General features: G+C 35.9%; 1 protein-coding gene across 3 annotated transcripts in view; it reads left to right on the top strand.

Moving 5' to 3' along the window:
- The first annotated feature begins 2,057 nt into the window (after positions 1 to 2,057).
- The window catches only part of myh11a (myosin, heavy chain 11a, smooth muscle), a 36,112-nt gene continuing 18,824 nt past the window's right edge, over positions 2,058 to 19,345 (top strand). For 2 of the 3 annotated variants that reach the window (XM_048200421.1, XM_048200423.1), the window contains exons 1-6: positions 2,058 to 2,212; positions 6,306 to 6,668; positions 7,896 to 8,052; positions 10,646 to 10,673; positions 16,648 to 16,747; positions 17,151 to 17,177. In XM_048200421.1, coding sequence (XP_048056378.1) covers positions 6,327 to 6,668; positions 7,896 to 8,052; positions 10,646 to 10,673; positions 16,648 to 16,747; positions 17,151 to 17,177 — 654 coding nt within the window. In that variant the 5' untranslated portion in view covers positions 2,058 to 2,212; positions 6,306 to 6,326. The remainder of the gene's footprint in view (positions 2,213 to 6,305; positions 6,669 to 7,895; positions 8,053 to 10,645; positions 10,674 to 16,647; positions 16,748 to 17,150; positions 17,178 to 19,345) is intronic. The other variant, XM_048200422.1, reaches the window with a different exon arrangement.

Below are 19,345 nucleotides of genomic sequence, written 5' to 3'. Positions count from 1 at the left end.
AGTTTGAAATGTTAATTTGAAGGGTCAGTTTTTGCATTAATTTTACTACAGTCAAACACAGAGGTGGACATTTTGTTACACATTCCAGCAAAATTCAATAAAAATGTAACAAAAATGAACAGATTGAGTGTGTCTGTTTTGTACTCTCGATGTTTTAGAGTGTAACCTCTTCCTTGCTGTTTTTTTTTTTTTTATAGTCTGGCTAGTTCATATACAGTATGTGTGTGGGAAGGAGGGGGTGGGTGTATCTATTTTGCACTCTTGACATTTTAGAGTGTCCCCCCTTCATTGCTGTGCAGTTTGTTTTTCTGCACAATGGCTGATTTGTAGTTTGTACCACCAAAAGTTTCTCTGAATTTTACTATTTTTTTGTATTTCCCATTCATTACCTATGGCAGTCAGTTTTGACTGCGAAGGAACCAAGTGTGGCTATTTTTTTATGACCCTTTATCATATCCGAATCATGTCCGTGATTTTTTTGTGTATTCACATAGCTATATGACAAAAGTCAACAAGTTTCATCCCATTAGGATGAAGCAAAACATTTTAACCAAAGAGGACCAGAGGGTTAAGCATGTTTAAAATGAAATATGAGACCCAGTGTGTGGGTGGGGGGACTGAATTTTGTTATGTGTTAATACATCTTAGTACATTATGTGTATTAAGTAAAAATAAAATCCAAGCTAGCCTTAGCAAGTCAAATGTGCGTCATTTTATTTTAAAGGTGCCATCGAATGTTTTTTTACAAGATGTAATATAAGTCTAAGGTGTCCCCTGAATGTGTCTGTGAAGTTTCAGTTCAAAATACCCCATAGATTTTTTTTAATTAATTTTTTTAACTGCCTATTTTGGGGCATAATTAGAAATGCGTCGATTCAGGGCTGCTGGCCCTTTAATTGCTCGTGCTCTCCGCCCACAGAGCTCGCGCTTGCCTTAAACAGCTATAAACAAAGTTTACATGGCTAATATAACCCTCAAAATGGATCTTTACAAAGTGTTCGTCATTCATACTGCATGCATGCGTCAGATTATGTGAGTATTGTATTTATTTGGATGTTTACATTTGATTCTGAATGAATTTGAGGCTGTGCTCCATGGCTAACGGCTAATGCTACACTGTTGGAGAGATTTATAAAGAATGAAGTTGTGCTTATGAATTATACAGACTGCAAGTGTTGAATTTAATTTAATGAAAATAACAACAGTCTTGTCTCCATGAATACAGTAAGAAACTATGGTAACTTTAACCACATTAAACAGTACATTAGCAACATGCTAACGATACATTTAGAAAGACAGTTTACAAATATCACTAAAAATATCATGTAATCATGGATCATGTCAGTTATTATTGCTCCATCTGCCATTTTTCGCTGTTTTCCTTGCTTGCTTACCTAGTCTGATGATTCGGCTGTGTACATCCAGACGTTAATGGCTGCCCTTGTCTAATGCCTTTCATAATGTTGGGATCATGGGCTGGCATATGCAAATATTAGGGGCGTACACCCCGACTGTTACATAACAGTCAGTGTTATGTTGAGATTCGCCTGTTCTTCAGAGGTCTTTTAAACAAATGAGATTTATATAAGAAGGAGGAAACAATGGTGTTTGAGACTCACTGTATGTCATTTCCATGTACTGAACTCTTGTTATTCAACTATGCCAAGATAAATTCAATTTTTAATTCTAGGGCACCTTTAAAAAATAACATTCATTACCCTCACAGAATAATATTAAGTAGCCTAATTAAGTTAAGACATTTGAGATGTGGTGGAAATGATTTAAAGCAAATTAATACAAAGCGTTTCTGCTTAAGCAAAACCTATTATGAAATATAAATATGAGAAGAGCATTAGACCGTGCACTAATACAGTCCTGTTAACTTTCATTTCCCTCTTTCATTATTCATGCCTTCTGAAAACGTAGCACTTACTTTACCGGGACTCTTGTAACATTTCAGTGTTCCACATTGTGTTGAAACGGGACATTTACATGGATGCGCCCGAGAAGACTGTCGTTCACCTGTCAAAACGCACTGACCAATAAGAGCGCGGGTCGATTGTGCGGCTCCGCCCACTCCATCCGCATCTTCGTTTAAATGATGTCCTCAAGATTTTCTGTCTAATTTGGACTGTTCGTCTTTGGAGTACCTCACTGTCGCAGGACTCTCCAAACCCTAACTTTCCAAATCGCGCCATTCTTCATCAGCCTTGTGAGTATGCAGCGATATTACTTATACTTTATGAAATATGTCATTCTACTGTTTTAGTTTTGTATGCATTGCTTGGTTTTCAGATATGTAAATCATCTGAATGTATGGCAGTAGACTAAGTTGATTTACAGTGTCAAGTGTGCTAAAAAAATTACTTAAGCGCTGAGCTGTGTGAGAAAAACTGTAATCTTTCACTTAATCTCGAAACTGTCAACATTTAATTACTTTGAAAGGTGTGTTTGACAGTTGTTCATTCAGTTATGGTATGTTGCTATTAAACTGATATTTCACCCTCATTTACTCACCCTCATGTTATTCCAAACTTGACTGTATGACTAATTTTCTTCAGTGAAAAATAAAAAGACATGAATGTCAGGATGTTAGTTCCTGACAGCCTCAGTCACCATTCACTTTCATTGCATCTGTTTTCCATACAATGAAAGTGAATGGTGACTGTCATTCTGTCTAACATCTTCTGTGCTCCACTTGAGAAATAACTTCTAGGGGGTCTGAAACAGCATAAGGATGAGTAAATGATGACAAAATTAATTATTTTGAATGAATTATCCCTTTGCTATGTTGCACACAGCAAAGTGTTTCAATAACTTGTGCCTCTCTGACCTCTTCAAAACATCATCATAAAGTATCTCATGAGCTTTTAAGTGAGAAAACATGTCTGTCCATACATTCTTTAATGCATAAGTTTGACTTCATCAAAGTCTGTCATAGGAAATGGTTGTGGAAAGTGCGTAGAATGAGAGAAGCCGTGAGCTTGACAAACCAAAGAGTTTCCTGTTCTCCAAATATGGTTGTCAAATGCAGCTTTCTGCTGAACGTTGTGGTGAACAGCAGACAGTGTCAACTGACTGTCCTCTCGTTTCCCATTGAAGTGATGACATGCGTAGACAGCTAACTATAGACAATAGTGTGATGAGGTCTAGACAAAGAAGAATCATGATCTTGTAACAAAGTGCCGGGGAAGTAGTCAGTGAATTCAGTGCTTACTGTGTCATCATTTATCCATTAATGTCTTGATCCGTAACTTAAACATTCTTAAAAGGGATTCTGAAAGAGTAATGAGTGTAATTATGTAAATTTAAACAGATTACCATATCGAATAAAAGATAAATAAATATAATCATTATTTACTCACCCCCATGTCTTTCCAAATGTGGATGGTTTCCATTTAAAGAATAATTTGGCATCTTTTCTTAATAAAATTGTTTAATTTGTTTCAAATGGGATGCAAAAGCACCCTATATGTATCATAAATGTGCCCCCTAGAACTACATGCAGATGAATTTTAATTTATGGGTGAATTATTCCTTTATGTGTGCCTGTATAAATCTAAACTATTGTAATACATTAGAAAAATGTCTGACAGCTTTTTTAGAATATCTTTTATAATGAAGCTAAAAGGTGTGTGCATGTAGCAGAAGTTAGTTTTAATCCGGCTTGGTAGAAAAAGGAAGTTTATCAGTTATATTGGTTAGATCGTTAGATCTAGCAAGTTTTTACCAGTTTACTTGCAGCTCTCCTTCTATAGTAAATCAGTTTAACTGTGTTTTTGACTTTCTGGTCTATCTTTAGGCTTCTTACCTGATTGTTACTCTAATGATTTAACACAATTCTGCATCACGTGACAGACTCTTGTTTATTTCTTAAAACCAGTAGCTGGACTACCGTCTAACAGTTTAATCCACTCATCAAAGAACTGATGTGTGTTTTGAAGAAAGAAGGTCTTTATGGTCATTAATGGCAACATGTTGTTTGATCTAGGAAGCATTATATTCAGTACATATTGTCATCGCAACAGCTTTACTGCTGGTGCTGTTGACCTTGTAGAAACATCCATCTCAATAGAAATGTTAATAAAAGACTGAAATTACACAGCTGCTCATGAGAAAACCATATGGGTGGAATGAAGAAAAAGAAAAAGATGAGGAGGAGGAAACCTTTCACAGGACCAGAGGTCACAAAAATCCATCCGCACAACACATGGTCACATGATCTTCTGGGCTTTAGGCCCACTTGAACACAGGCCAAGGACCCTGATTTGTGCTACCTTTAACTTCTGCCATGTAAAAAAAAAAAAAAAAGAAAGAAAAAAAAAGTAAGATTTTCTTTTAAATAAAATAGCCTTAACTTATTTAGGTAGGACTTGCAGTATGTTTGCAGTGGAACGCCAAATCCATAAAATCATCAATGAAAACTCAATGAGTCTCGAGTGCAGAAATGAAAGAGCTTCCCCCCAAAAAAGGGCTGTGAATCTATGCACAGGACACAGGAAATTCCCTCTTTTAATTAAATCTGCTTATCACAGAAAAACTTTGTTTGTTTGTCTCGATTACAGGGCATTTAAATGACCCTTTTCCCTCCGTTGTGTTTTCGTTGGGCGATTTTTGTTGTCATTTGGACAAAAGAATGTGAATTGAAAAACTGGTGGTAGAAAAATGAGCATTAGCATTTTTGAAACTCTCAGTATTGTATATTTTTTATATTTTCTCAGCATGTTAATGTCGTCTAGTCTTTTTTTCTACATCACAGACTTCAGTTATTCTCCATGTTTTAACTGAGCAAGTCTAACTCAGGTTTTAGATATTATGCAAATTTCTTGCAAATTTGGTGCTGGTTGGTAGTAAGCAGCTCTGTCTGTTATTATAATTTAATACTTAATTCTGCAGTTTATTTTTCAAAAAGTTAATTTTTGTTAGAAAGTCACTAAGTGGAAAAATTGTTTTCCTGTTTTTGTTGGGCTATTACACCATACAATGTAAATGTACAAACAATGGATGGTTATAAATGGAGGAGGAAATTGGTTCATATCCAAGGCATAGCTTTGAAATTGTTTCCCAAAAACTGCTTTTAAAGCTCCGTGGTTGCATAAACTCCAAAGCTGCACCTGCTGTTTGCCAACTGTACTGTACTTGAAAATAATTGTGTAAACTTCCCTATATCAGCCACCCAAAGGAAAAGAAGGGTGGGGGAAAGTGGCAGGAAAATTAGACCCCCACCAGCCTCTGACTGTCCCTGCCTAATGTTATCATTTTGGAGTAAACTGCGAGTCCGGCTGGAGGCATACTATTCCCTATAAGGGCTTTGTTTGGGAGTTCACTTGCTTCTGCTGTTTAGGTCGACAGAGCGTCCACTGACTCAAAGGCAGCCTTATATGGTCATCACAGCACGGGACCACAGCTGAGCACCAAAAGAAACAAGAAAAACAGCATTTGCTGTGGAGATTATCACATGATTATATATGTTTGCTCAGTAGGATGTGTTTTGTACAGTTTTGGGTCAGACTGAGTGATGTTTGATCAATACTGACAACATTTTTTACATTTCCCAGGCATTTTTCTCATCCTTTTATCTAAATAGTGGTGTCCCCTGTGACCTGTGTAATGTTTGTTTAGGGTTGGTCTGATTGGTGAACTTAGGAAAAGCTACACTGTGGCAATAGTGAAATGCAACCACATCCAAAAAAATCATCCATAAAGTGTGTGTTTGATGTTGCATATTCCATTGATAATTGGCCATTACACTCTCTAATCACATTCTATTATGAGTTATTACATAAATGACAGCCTATATTTTCAATTTAAAAATGGTGAAATTTAACAAAAAGTTGATTCATTTGTTGTTTAGGTACATCATACCTCACACTCTTTCACCAAAGCTTCATTCTGGAATTCGTGAATGGTTACTGTGAACAGTAAAGCCTGCCTACTTTTATTTCATTTGCCATCTCAATCAATTGCGCTGTTAGAATTTTTGTCAAATATTGTCAAATATCAAATATTGGGGGGTGACAATTTGCCCATCAAAAATGTAAAGCAAAAAATGTAACTTTTAGAAATTCACCTAAAACTGTGAAATATGGGGATGGGCAATTTTGGTCATTTCTGATTGTTAGGGGGACCTCAATGTCTGTGGTGGTTACAGCCCTGCCTTTAGCATCTTGTGTTTAATAAAAGTGCACTATTGCAATACTGTGTTTAAAAATGATTATTAATATTGCTGTTGGGTCATACAGGTCAGAGACTTTAATTTAGGGGAAAAGCAATGTGTTTAAAAATCTGTTTTCCTCTTCTTGTAGTTGTCTTAACCCAGCACCAAGATGACGAAAAAGGGCTTGAGTGAGGACGAGAAATACCTTTTCACGGACAAAGACTTCATTAACAGCCCCGTCGCACAGGCAGATTGGACAGCCAAAAAGCTGGTATGGGTCCCCTCTGAGAAACATGGCTTTGAGTCGGCCAGCATCAAAGAGGAACATGGCGAAGAGGTCCTGGTGGAGCTGATGGACAACGGAAAGAAAATCACAGTCAACAAGGATGACATCCAGAAGATGAACCCACCCAAATTCAGCAAGGTAGAGGATATGGCGGAGCTCACCTGCCTGAATGAAGCCTCCGTTCTCCACAACCTAAGGGAGAGATACTACTCCGGACTGATCTATGTGAGTATGCCATAGTGCTTTTAAATGATTTAAAAAAAAAAAAATTGCTTAATAAATTATATTAAGCATGCACTCTATTTTATTAAGTTGAATTAAGGCCAATGACATGTGATACATTTTTAGTTGGCATCTGTTAATTTATTCAAAATTACATTGAAATGCAATTCATACATACAGTGACTTCAGTACACCTCTTATATGATGAGCATATTTTTTTAATTTCTGAGCTAAAAATGTGATTGTGATACAACTGACAAGATATCATAAAATAGATGAAATTCTTGAAAAGAAACCACAAAGTACCTTTTTGATTGCTTGTTTTTTTATATAATAAATAATGAAGCAGTTTTGATAAAATACATTAATATATATTAATGTATTTTATCAAAACTGCTTCATTTATTATAAAAAACAAGCAATATATATATATTATATATATTAATACATACAGTGTGTGTGTATGTACACACAGTATATAAATATATATTCATGCATAAGATGTGTACACTAGTATTCACATGTATTCAAGGTGTAAGAAAAATTTTATTATTTTATTTACTTGATAGTTACGCCACATGACATTTTTTAAAGTCATTAAAAATGTTGAAAATGTTTAAGCTTAAATGAAACCAACATAAATAGAAAGAGTATATTTTAAATAAATATTCTTATTCATTATCTTGGACTCTTTTATTTGCCATTGACCGCCTGCTGACATTAATATTACAAATCATTGCATAACATTTTACCATCAGCCACTGTATAATTGGCTGATAGTAAAAGTTATTTATAAATAACTTTATTGTGGCCGAAACGATGCAAAATAATTTTTGCACTGACAACCATCTAGCTTAAAATGGCAGCGATGATTTGCAGTATCTAATGCACTAAAGAGGAACTATACGTTCCCCAAGAGTGAGGGGTCATATAACTTCCACAGGCCTCCAAACCATGTTTTCACTGAGATTTGGAAACAAACCATTAGTTAACGACATTTTGCTCTGAGGATATCTTGGGGAAAGGAGTCTTCCATATGGAATATGCATCACCTAAGCGTTCAAATATTATGAGTAAAAATATACAGACTTAATCCTAACTTCCTTAGATTTATATTTTAAGACATTGTATGGCTCGGTACTGTACCGCCATGTCTCCTTGTTGTTCTTTACCTGATGGATTCATAACACTTCATATAGAGTTGAAAACTGAGACGTTATCTTTCTTCAGACATACTCTGGGCTGTTTTGCGTGGTGGTGAACCCCTATAAAATGCTGCCAATCTACTCTGAGAAGATCATTGAAATGTACAAAGGCAAAAAGCGCCACGAGGTCCCTCCCCATATCTACTCTATCACGGACAACGCCTACAGAAACATGATGCAAGGTAAGGCCTGCACTGCTGGACGTTCGCATATTAACCCATAGCCTCCTTTATAAGATCTGAATGTTTGGATTTCACAATAGCCACTGTCTTCGAAACTTCCAACAAAAGTGAATCCCAAAGGCATTTTTATTTCACTAATTGGCAACAGGACAGTGTAGAATCTCTTTTTGAGATGTCATTTGTGTTTGTTGAGATGGAGTGTGACAGCTCATGTTAGCAGGTCAGTCAGTGGTGAGAGGTGTTTGCTCACACATGCACCAGCAGGTCACACATCTAACACCATTTTAAATACTTTCAAACTCATTTAAACAGCTGCTGTTACCCACATTAGTTTGAAGCTCTATTACTGAGTGAAATTAGGTGCCAAATGAAAAGAAGAATAACCGCAATATATTTTACACCCCAATCTTGCAACTTTTAGCATGGTCAAAAGTGTTGCTAATGAAGTTGTTGATACATCAACTCAACATCATGGTAATGAACTGGAGTCAAATAGAGAAAAGAAAAGTGCTTAAGATAAAACAAAACTTTTCTGCAAAGTTGGCAGTGGAACATCTCAGAAACTGTTATCTCACGAGAAACAGTGAAACTTGCAAAACAAATTGCTTTCAAAAGCAGAAGTAGAAAGGTGTGTTGTCACGCTGTTCCTCAAGAGTATTTCTGCTCCGTTCACTCATGTTTACATTAGACATGGGCTGAATCATGCTTAAACCCTTATTCATGCAGTTCGTTGCTCATTTCCTGCTATGTGAAGACAGATGATCATTTATTGGTCACATAGCATAAAATTTGTCCAGTTATAGCACCTAAACACCACATGACAAGACTTCTTTAACATGTTTTAAGGGCTTCCTGCAGTATATCTTGAACTGTTACATGACATGAGTAAAAATCCAGCATGATTAAGCATGAGTGCCAGTGTTCACATTCCTGCTCAGGGGCTTATACTGATCTTCCTTTGATGTCCAGCAGGGTTTCCATGCTCAACCGTGTGTGACATGGTGTAGACTGGTCGTAAATCAAAACTTTAGGAGCCCATATTGGATAAAATGGGAAGGAATATAAATGATTTAAAGTATAGTGTATTTATGGCAATAAAATCTATTGGATTTGATGTACAACTTTCTACTAGCTTGGATAAAACAATACCGGTGCATCTTGCTTTTTGTCAAACAATCTGGCTGAGGTGCAGTTTCCCCATCGGCGTGTTTAGATTTGGTTTTGTGCGTCCCGAATGCCTCGATTTGTGCCTTAATTAGGAAGAAACAAGGGAACAGACTTCATGTTGTATGTGGAAACCTGCCCAGCTTAAGTCATATCCAAAATGAGCAATAGTCATTCGTTGTGTTTACAACAGAAGAAGGTTCTATAGTACATGAGCAGAACAGGCGAGCTCACATTCAAGTGATTAGCTGGTTGGGCGTCCGTCCAGCCTCCAGGATCATAGATAAGAACCAAACTCTGTTTGAATTTTAACTACAAATTCATTGGCATAGAATTGCTTAGAGCGGATCATATTTTGTTTGACTTGATCAAATACTTATAAATGATCTAATAATAGATGGCTTTTTATTTCTATTCGACCTTCTGAGGAATCAGTGGTGTACGGATAGGATTAAAAAACCTTAAATGGAGCCAAGATCATTTGAGAAGGTTTTCAGGTTCTAATTTTAGCAGCATGAATCAATGATTGTCTCATTGTTGAACTCAGTAAGAATTGTGTTGCATCTCACAAAAGAATAGTGGAGTCAGTTTTTCTTTCTCAGCAAATCAAATTGCTGCACTGAAAATCAAAGATTATTAGATTATGCGCATTATTTGATGTTGTAATAACAATGGTATTTGTGCATACGTCATTTTTCATGGCAAGAACTTGATATGTCACTCACATGAGATCACGGCAAAAGTAAACCACACCCATCCAATCAATTCCTGATGAACAAAAATCAAGTCCTGGCTTACATTTTTTCGCTTGTTCAAGAAGCCATTTTACTCATTTTATATATATATATATATATATATATAGACGGACGCCCAACCAGCTAATCAGTTGAATGTGAGCTTGCCTGTTCTGCTCATGTACTATAGAACCTTCTTCTGTTGTAAACACAACGAATGACTATTATAATGTATGTCACAATAGGGAAGAAATGATTGCAACTTACATTTCATGCAAGTGTGGGTATATGACCTGCAGCTATCCCTGTCTCGTTTCATGCCAACTTTAAGAAAAATAATTTTGGTAACACTTTAGCATGGGGAATACATATTCACCATAATCTACGACTTTTTCCTCAATAAGCTCCTTATTTACTGCTTATTAATAGTTAGTTAGTTAGTTTTGGTATTGGGTAGCATTAAGGGGTGTAGCATATGGTCATGCAGAATAAAGCATTAATATGTGCTTATAAGTACTAATAAAGACTAGTTTCCCATACTAATGTGTTACCAGAATTCATTTCTAGGCTTAAAAGAAGACCGTATGTATTTCATGACGTTTAAAAATGACATGGTATACTCTCTTGCAATTTCCATGAGCACCAGCCTGACAGTTACCTTGGACCGCTGTAATGTCTGTCTTTTCTTTCTACAGATCGAGAGGACCAGTCTATTCTTTGCACGTGAGTTCCTTCATTGTTTTATCACTTTTTGTTTCATTGTTTTATCACTTTTTAGTCTAATTGGCTCTGAAGCAGTACTTCTCAACCAGGACTTCCATGGTGGGCCACAGGATGACTTAAACATGTTTAAACTGATAAATCTAAATTAAAATTCTACAAAACGCAAATCAAGATGTAAACCACAATCATATTTCTCTCTCTCTCCTAAGCTCAATTATTTATAATGTTATTCTAATTGAAGAACATGAGGTATTGAGATTTGGAATCACAAAATGAATAATTTTTAATTAATTTAATAGATAACACTTAATTTCAATAGTCCACTTTAGACATTCTACTAACTATAAGTAACTTACTAACTGCATGTCAACTAGCAGTCATTAGAGTATTTGTAGACTGCTTAATATCTACTAACACTTTATTTTGATGCTAACTTCGCATGTACATGTCAACTTATTTTACTAACCCTAACTCTAAGCTAACAGTCTACTGATATTCTAATGAGAGTAAGTTGACATGTAGTTACAAATTTACTTATCATTGTAGAATGTCTAAACTGGACAATTGAAATAGTGTAACCCATTTAATATATCCGTACTCCCATTTTCTGTTAATAAAAAAGTACAAAAACAAGCAGCTTTGTCAAAATTACAGCAGCAATTGACTTACTTTATTGACTTGTACTTACATTATCCCAAATGTTTCCAAAAATGTTTAAATCCAGAGAAATAAGCAATTTTAACCAGGACACGGACTGTGTCCTTGGGTTGCCTATCAATGACATCATACCCGCGTTACCCTTGGTTTCCCTTTTTATTTTGTAGAAACCATGGAAACTTTAATATATTTATTAGACAGGTGAGCAATTGTTTGGATACATTAATTGAAAGAAAAATAATTGTTACATAGCTCATCACAGTAAGTGTTATTGTTTAAATCTTGTTTTCTTGATTTACAGCAAGTACCATGTTTTACCATGCCTAATATCGATCTAGCTTACTGTAGTGTGCAAAAAGTGTCTCACAGCAGCCACCGAGTGAATGCACAGAGTAACATTATAACGACTTTCAACACACAAATGTATCTAATATGATAAAACTGCGCTTGTCTGCGGCATAAGCTAACTCGTTCCGCTCCAACGGCTTTCAGCCGCACCCTGCTTCATACTACAGTAATGTTAATAAATCTTTACTACTAGTGTTAATTTTGTCAGCTATTTTTAAATTTAGTCTTAGTCTTTGTCCTGTTTCAAATGTAACTTTTAGTTTTTATCATTTTTAGTCAGCCTTGTCCTGTTTTTGTTTAGTCAAGTTTTAGTCAACTAAATGTCTGAGCATTTTAGTCTAGATTTAGTCAATGGAAACTTTCACATTTTCAATGTGATAATAATAAAACAATTTCGAATGATAAAAAAAAAATTATTTTGCTCAATTTTAATTACATTTCAGAAATTTATTTTTACATTTCATCAGAAGTTGCTCTTTTACCAATAAGCATAAATCAACAGAATATTCATATGCATGGTTTATTTTACCTCATCTACTGTACAGATTTATTAAAGGCTATCAATTATAAGATTAATAAACACAAAAGTCTTTACATATACACTTGCCTTGTCTACATTATAAAAACAAAATCTTACTCTCAAATATTATAACTGAGAAATTCCTAATAGTAATTCCAATAATTCCAAGTTGCATTAATGTTTCTCTATTAAAACAATAGCAAAAAAAAAAGACTGTACATATTGCCACACAGAGGTTGCGTAACGTAAGTACAATCGGCAACCACAATCGCAAACAATACAGTCGAGATCCATGACAGAAAGCTGACTGACTGAATGACACTTCCATTTAAGCAGAATACCTCAAATGGAGATTGCGGAACTTGTACAGTACCGTCGGTGTTTTCAGATCACGGTGCCTCCGCAGAGAGCGCGTGCGAATGGTTGCCAGATTGCATAAAGCAAAAAGCCAGGCACACATCCGTTTAACAGAAAAGCTCTGATAGGGGGATTTGAGCTCTTGATATCTGGCAACCGCAAACATGAACGCTCGCCTAATAGAGTCTTGTACAGCAAAAAAATATTTTTGTTCTTTTAACCACATTTTAGTCTTGTCTAATTTTCGTCAACAATATTGCATGTTAATATAGTTACAGTTATCATTTAATGGCCTTATCATTGTCTCATGTTAGTCAGGGGAAAAAACTTTGTTGACGAACATTTTCCATCATAGATATCGTTAACGAAATTAACACTATTTAATACATTAGCTCATCCATGAATATGATTTCTGCCCGAGTCTCGTCTCGATTCTTTTCCACCGGCTGTAGACGTGAAATCAAGGCATCGTCAAGCTACGACTTTGTTTTGAATAAGCGACCTCTAGCAGCGAAAAAGAATAAAAATGGTGTTTGAAATGGATTTTTTAACTTATAGCACTTTCTGTTAAGTCACTGACCGACTGAACATGAAGGCATATGTTTTAGCTTTCAGACACAGCTAAATCCAATGTCATCTGACTGCAGTTAAAACTGTTTACATCCCTGAATAAAATCAACAGTTTTGCCAAATTAAGACTAATGTTAAATCTGGAACTCTTTTAAGCTTATAATATACAACAATTAAAAAGACGACAGCTAATCAAATATGAACATTATGATTAATAAGACATAATTTAAACTAAGAGTCTTTCTACTAGGACCTTTTTTTTAATGTCCTCAGTACTGGGAACAAGGCAGATGAACCCAAGGGTCATGTCTCTTCAGAGTCGACCTACTCACAGGAAATGCGCCCCCTGTCCTGATTCTAAATCCAGATCATCTTGCATGTTGACTACACTTGTGTTTGTTTTGTTTTTTTTGAGTCATTATTGGGCATTTGGTCTGTGTCTGTAGAGGCCCCACAACAAAACCAGTCCTGTCCTGAGAAGAAAAAAACAAACATGCAAAAATAGCTGTTACTGTATTGAATAGACATAAGATGATGTTTACAGGCGATATCATTGTTTCACATCTTTGTGATAATAAAACAGCTGTGAAATATGAGGATGTTAAAATAAAATGTGTTGATGCAATGTGTCAGTGTGGGAGGTACCCTCAGATACTGTCTGCAAACTTCCTCTGAGTGTGGAATAGGAAATGGAAGCCATTTAAACTGCTCTTGGGCGCCTGTTGCTAGGGCACAGAATTCTCTAATGACATCAGGATGTTTCCACAAGACCAACTCTCCCATGGAGACACTTTTTTTAAGACACTTTTTTCTCAAAGTGTCTCAAAGCAAAGTTTTTTTTATTTAATGAATCATTTGAAATGGGGATAACCACCCAAAGTTAAAACACATGGACTGTCAAACTGTTAAAAAAACACATGGATTGTTAAAAACCACTGATCGGAAGCCACTATAAAAAATCCACACGTTTGTTCTCCCATACCTCTTATCTCATGTGGTGTATGGGAATAGTCCAATACTTCACTCACCATTTGGTTACATTGTTGGCAACAGTGACTGTGATCATCATGAATTTTACTATACTGTATCATAAATGGTCAAAAACTGAGGAACTTCAAACATTGCTGTATAAAGTGCTACATAAAATGGCTTTACTGATCTGAGGGCATCCTGCTTCTGCCAGAGAACCAGCCCTTCGGCTGCACAGGGCCTGTGGATCCCAGACTCAGTTTTCCTAATAAGGAAATGTTAGCGTGTCAGCATGAAGGTTCAGTAATATCTCTCTTGTATCACAGAAGGCGATAGTGCACTGTAAGCTTTTGTAACAAAGTAGATTATAGATGATAATAAAAAATATATTTTGATATCAAATTATTATGTATTCTTAAACACTATTCATTTTCTTTACATACCATTGAAAAGTTTCGGGTTTTTGGAAAGAAAACGATACATTAAATTGATCAAAAGTGACAGTAAAGACTTTTAATTTGTTATATAAAAGCTGAGAGTCCTACAAAAAACTATCATGTTTCAATTAAAAAAGCACAAATGTTGTCAACCTTGATAGTAATGAGAAATGTTTCTTGAGCAGCAAATCAGCATATTAGAATGATTTCTGAAGGATCATGTGACACTGAAGACTGGATGATGCTGAAAATTCAGCTTTGCCATCACAGGAATAAATTGCATTTTAAAATATAGAAAAGGTTCATTTAAATTGTAATATTATTTCACAATATTATTGTTTTTACAATAAATGCAAATAAATGCAGCCTTTGGTGAGGATGTAAAAGACTTCTTTCAAAAGCATTTTTAAAAATCTTACCGACCCCCAACTTTTGAATTGTAGTGAAATTGTCAATCGTTATTTTAAACAAATTTTCTCCTGAAAGCATACTTCTTAGCATACTATCCATATCCAACAATTTATCATTTTCTTAATTCATGTGTTTTGTATTCACAGCCATTACTTTCCCCGGCGAGTGGTCACAAATATAGTGGATGAGCAGAAAAGTCACGTGACTAAAATACAATGAATAGCATTCTTTACACAGCAAATATAGTGCCAGTTAGTGCCAAGACATGGACTGATATTTCATGATTAAGGCTGTGGTGTGCCATTTCAGTAAAGGGTTAGTTCACCCAGAAATGAAAATTCTGTCATTAATTACTCACCCTCATGTCGTTCCACACCCGTAAGACCTTTGTTCATCTTCAGAACACAAATTAAGATATTTTTGATAAAATCCGAGGGCTCAGTGGGGCCTCCATTGCCAGCAAGATAATTAATGGTGCGTTCAAGTCATGTTGGAAAGATCGTATTTACGAGCAGAATCGACATGAACGCCACCACAATGTCGTAAATACCAGTGGGAAGCTCGTAATTTTCTTTAAGCTCCGATCTGGGGGCCATCTCAGTAAGAAACATAGTGAAATACCACAGTACTTACAGGTATTTAGCAGTGATATTGTCAGGCTTTTCTATTTACAACTAAGCTGATTCCCAGCAAAAAATACGATAGCATCACAATACAAAAATGTAATATGTAACAATAAATTTTACAATGGCTTCATAAATTAGTTTAAAAAACATAAAAAAGCAACATACAACTAATGCACATTCTTTGCTCTACATTTTCTAGAAGCAGAAGTGTTGTTATTTTGTGTAATTAATTTAGAGAAGGCACACCGCCATCATACTCCGACGAAAGTGACTTGAACGCACCTACCGTCATACACACGACTTCCCACCTCGTAAATACGAACTTCCCAGGAGGACTTGAACGCACCATAACACTTTCAGATGCCCAGAAAGGTACTAAAAACATTTAAAACAGTTCATGTGACTACAGTGGTTCAACCTTAATATTATGAAGTGACGAAAATACTTTTTGTGAGGCAAAAAAAAAACTTTTTGTGGTTCAGATCGTGTATCAAACTACCAAAGTCACGTGAACTATTGAAATTTCGAAACACTTATGATGTAACGAAGCCTCATTTACTAAAATCACATGACTTTGGCGCTCCGAACCACTGATTCGAAACAAAAGATTTGTAAAGCTTTGAAGCTTCATGAAGCAGTGTTTTGAAATCAGCCATCACTAAATATTGTAGAAAAGTTATTTTAAGTTGTTTTTTTGGCGCACAAAAATTATTCTCGTCGCTTCATAACATTAAGGTTGAACCACTGTAGTCACATGAACTGTTTTAAATATGTTTTTAATAGCTTTCTGAAAGTGTTAATTATCTTGCTGGCAATGGAGGCCTCACTGAGCCATCGGATTTCATCAAAAACATCTTAATTTGCGTTCCGAAGATGAACGAAGGTCTTACGGGTGTGGAACGACATGAGGTTGAGTAATAAATGACATTATTTTCATTTTTGGGTGAACTAACCCTTTAACACAGAACTAAATCCTCAAACCTATGCTTACCTGTCTCGCAACCACTGGTGTTTCTATCATTAGTATTACTCAATGGAAGAAAACACAGTTTTGTCATTCAGTGTTGTTTTTTTCCTAGTGGTGAATCAGGTGCTGGGAAGACAGAAAACACCAAGAAAGTCATCCAGTATTTGGCTGTAGTGGCCTCGTCCCACAAAGGCAAGAAAGACACAAGCACTGTAAGTATGGACGGTCTGAAAAACTCTTTCTCTCTTTGATAACCTCCTGTCTTCTCCTCAAGCCAGTTCATATGGGTTCAGTTGTCATTTTTATGCTTGCCCTTGCTTTGACCCTGTTCCTACAGATCAGAGTCTGACATTTTGAATCCTTTCATAATGACTTGAGTAATGATGTGCAAAGGTCATATTGTGAACAAATAAGAACATTTTTTTTTTTTTTTATATCATATCCCATTCATCACAAGATTATGCTGGCTCTGATTTTGCCTGATACCAAAATATTATTTGCTGTTGAGCCATTTGTATCTCAAGGAAATCAAGACTTCTACAGATGCGAACCAGTGAATGCAACAGAGTTCACACTTATCTAATGACAATGTCCTTAATGAATTTCCTCAAATAGCAACATTCAGGACAACAGTTTGCCTATGTGAGTAAAAAGGATTGTGAAAAATTCTTTCTTGTGTGGGTTTGAGAGTTTGCATGCTTGAGTTTCTCACTGAGAGTGATATTAGACAAGTCTTACATGGAGGGACCATCTAAATAAAACACCCGTACGGCTACTGTTCAAATGATTGTAGACAAACAATGTGCCAAAGAGCCTGAGTGTTCGCATGATGTTTAAAAAAATGATTATAAAAAAGAAAATCAAGATTATGTCGTTAGATCACGTGTGTCCAATTCCCCCATCTGAGATGTGGTTAACTTTTTCTTTGTCAGAGCGAATGCCTGGCATTGAAATAGTCTGTCTGAGCACAGTGTGTGTGCATGCCAATTTATAGCCTTTTGAATTGACGATCTCATATCCTTTCTAGTTTCTCCTTGATCACCTATTAATCTACCACAGGTTCATGCGCATCATCTGTCAAGCTCATATGCGTGTGCATTAGGAATATAAAAATTGTAGGTCTGCGTTTAATGTGTACTTATGAGGTACGACACAGGAAACAAAAATATTATAGCTGTTTTTATGACATTTCATGTGTAACAGCCATGCATATGAGCTTAAAAGAGATGCCCATAATAGTTATGTTCTTGGTTCTTAAAAAAAGTAGTTTCGTTACTCTTGAATGCACTACTTTGAAAATTACTAAACATTTCTTCTATATACTAGTTCTCTGAAAAGTTCAAGGTTGAAATTAATAGTTTTTTTTCTTCTTTCAGTTAAACTTAAATAAGGTTAATTGCATGTGAGCAAGAGAAAACACCAGAGTATGTGAGTGGATGAATCGACAGCTGTTTCCGATCAAATTCCACTCTGGGTTTTCCATTTTATGCTTGTCGTTTACTCTCCACTCGATGGCGAGAGAAACCCCGCTCAGAGTTTATATTATTGTTCTACTATATTTTTTCGGTATGTTTTTTTCTTTTTTTACATCATGAACGTTGAAGATGATCCATTGGCATGATGATATAAGTCTTCTAACTACTCATCTGGAAGAAGAATAGATTTTTAGTTTAATGTAAAAGGAACACTTAGTCCACAACTTTAAATTTCCCCACACTTTGTCATTCATTTTTACTAAACATTTTTGTCTTTCTGATAATATTTCACAATATGTTGAATACTTGTTAATATGTAATTGCATTATGAGTTATTAATGTGTTATGTTAACAATGTATACAAGGTCAGAATCATCTTGGCCCAAGAGAAAACGCTGATGCACTGACTTTGACGCAACTCCACTCCGCACCACTCACATACTCTGAACGACACTCCATGGACCAATGTCATCTGTTAGTTAACATGCCTCTCTCTGCCCTGAGACCAATGACAGAAGCTGTCGCACTTAGCCAAGTGCTTTATTAATGTTTATACAGTCTTCACTCTGTCCTCTTTCTTCCCAACAGTCTCTCTGTCTCCATCATTCTCCTTCTCCTTCTCTAGTTTACTTGACTTTTCTTTGTCAGTGTCTGAAGCTATCAGCGATCTTCTTTCCTTCTCAGCGGCAAGCTGCCTCTGGTAGATATCTTCTTTTTCTAAATATTTTCTTTCTTTTTTTTTTTTTGATGCTTAGTAAAAAAGTAATTGAGAGTCTATGTTGCGGTTGAAACTTTTTCTGCTTCATTTAAGTCTAAAAATGAGAATCTAAGGCCCTGTTTACACCTGGTATTAAAGGGATAGTTCACCCAAAAATGAAAATTCTGTCATCATTTACTCACCCTCAAGTTGTTCCAAACCTGTATAAATTTCTTTGTTCTGCTGAACACAACGGAAGATATTTGGAAGAATGTTAAAAATACTATGATAGTCAATGGAGGGCGATATCTGCTTGATTCTTCCAAATATCGTCCTTTTTGTACAGCAGAAAAAATAAATTTATACAGGTTTGGAACAACTTGAGGCGGAGTAAATGATGACAGAATTTTAATTTTTGGGTTAACTATCCCTTTAAGGTGCGTTTTTGGCTCTGTTTACACCGGTTTATAGAGGCACGCTACCGACTGACACTAGAGGCTGCAGTCTTTGGCGTCCTTGTTAGAGCACCCGCCTTTCATGCCGTCCCGCTGGTTCAAATCCGGCTCAGAGCGGGTCGAGTAGGACCGGTTACACGAGCCACGAAAGACCGCCTACTCTCTGCCTACTGACCTAATGTG

This window comes from Megalobrama amblycephala, linkage group LG8 (assembly GCF_018812025.1).
Source record: "Megalobrama amblycephala isolate DHTTF-2021 linkage group LG8, ASM1881202v1, whole genome shotgun sequence".
Taxonomy (NCBI): Eukaryota; Metazoa; Chordata; class Actinopteri; order Cypriniformes; family Xenocyprididae; genus Megalobrama; species Megalobrama amblycephala.
This window is presented reverse-complemented; position numbering and strand designations above follow the sequence as displayed.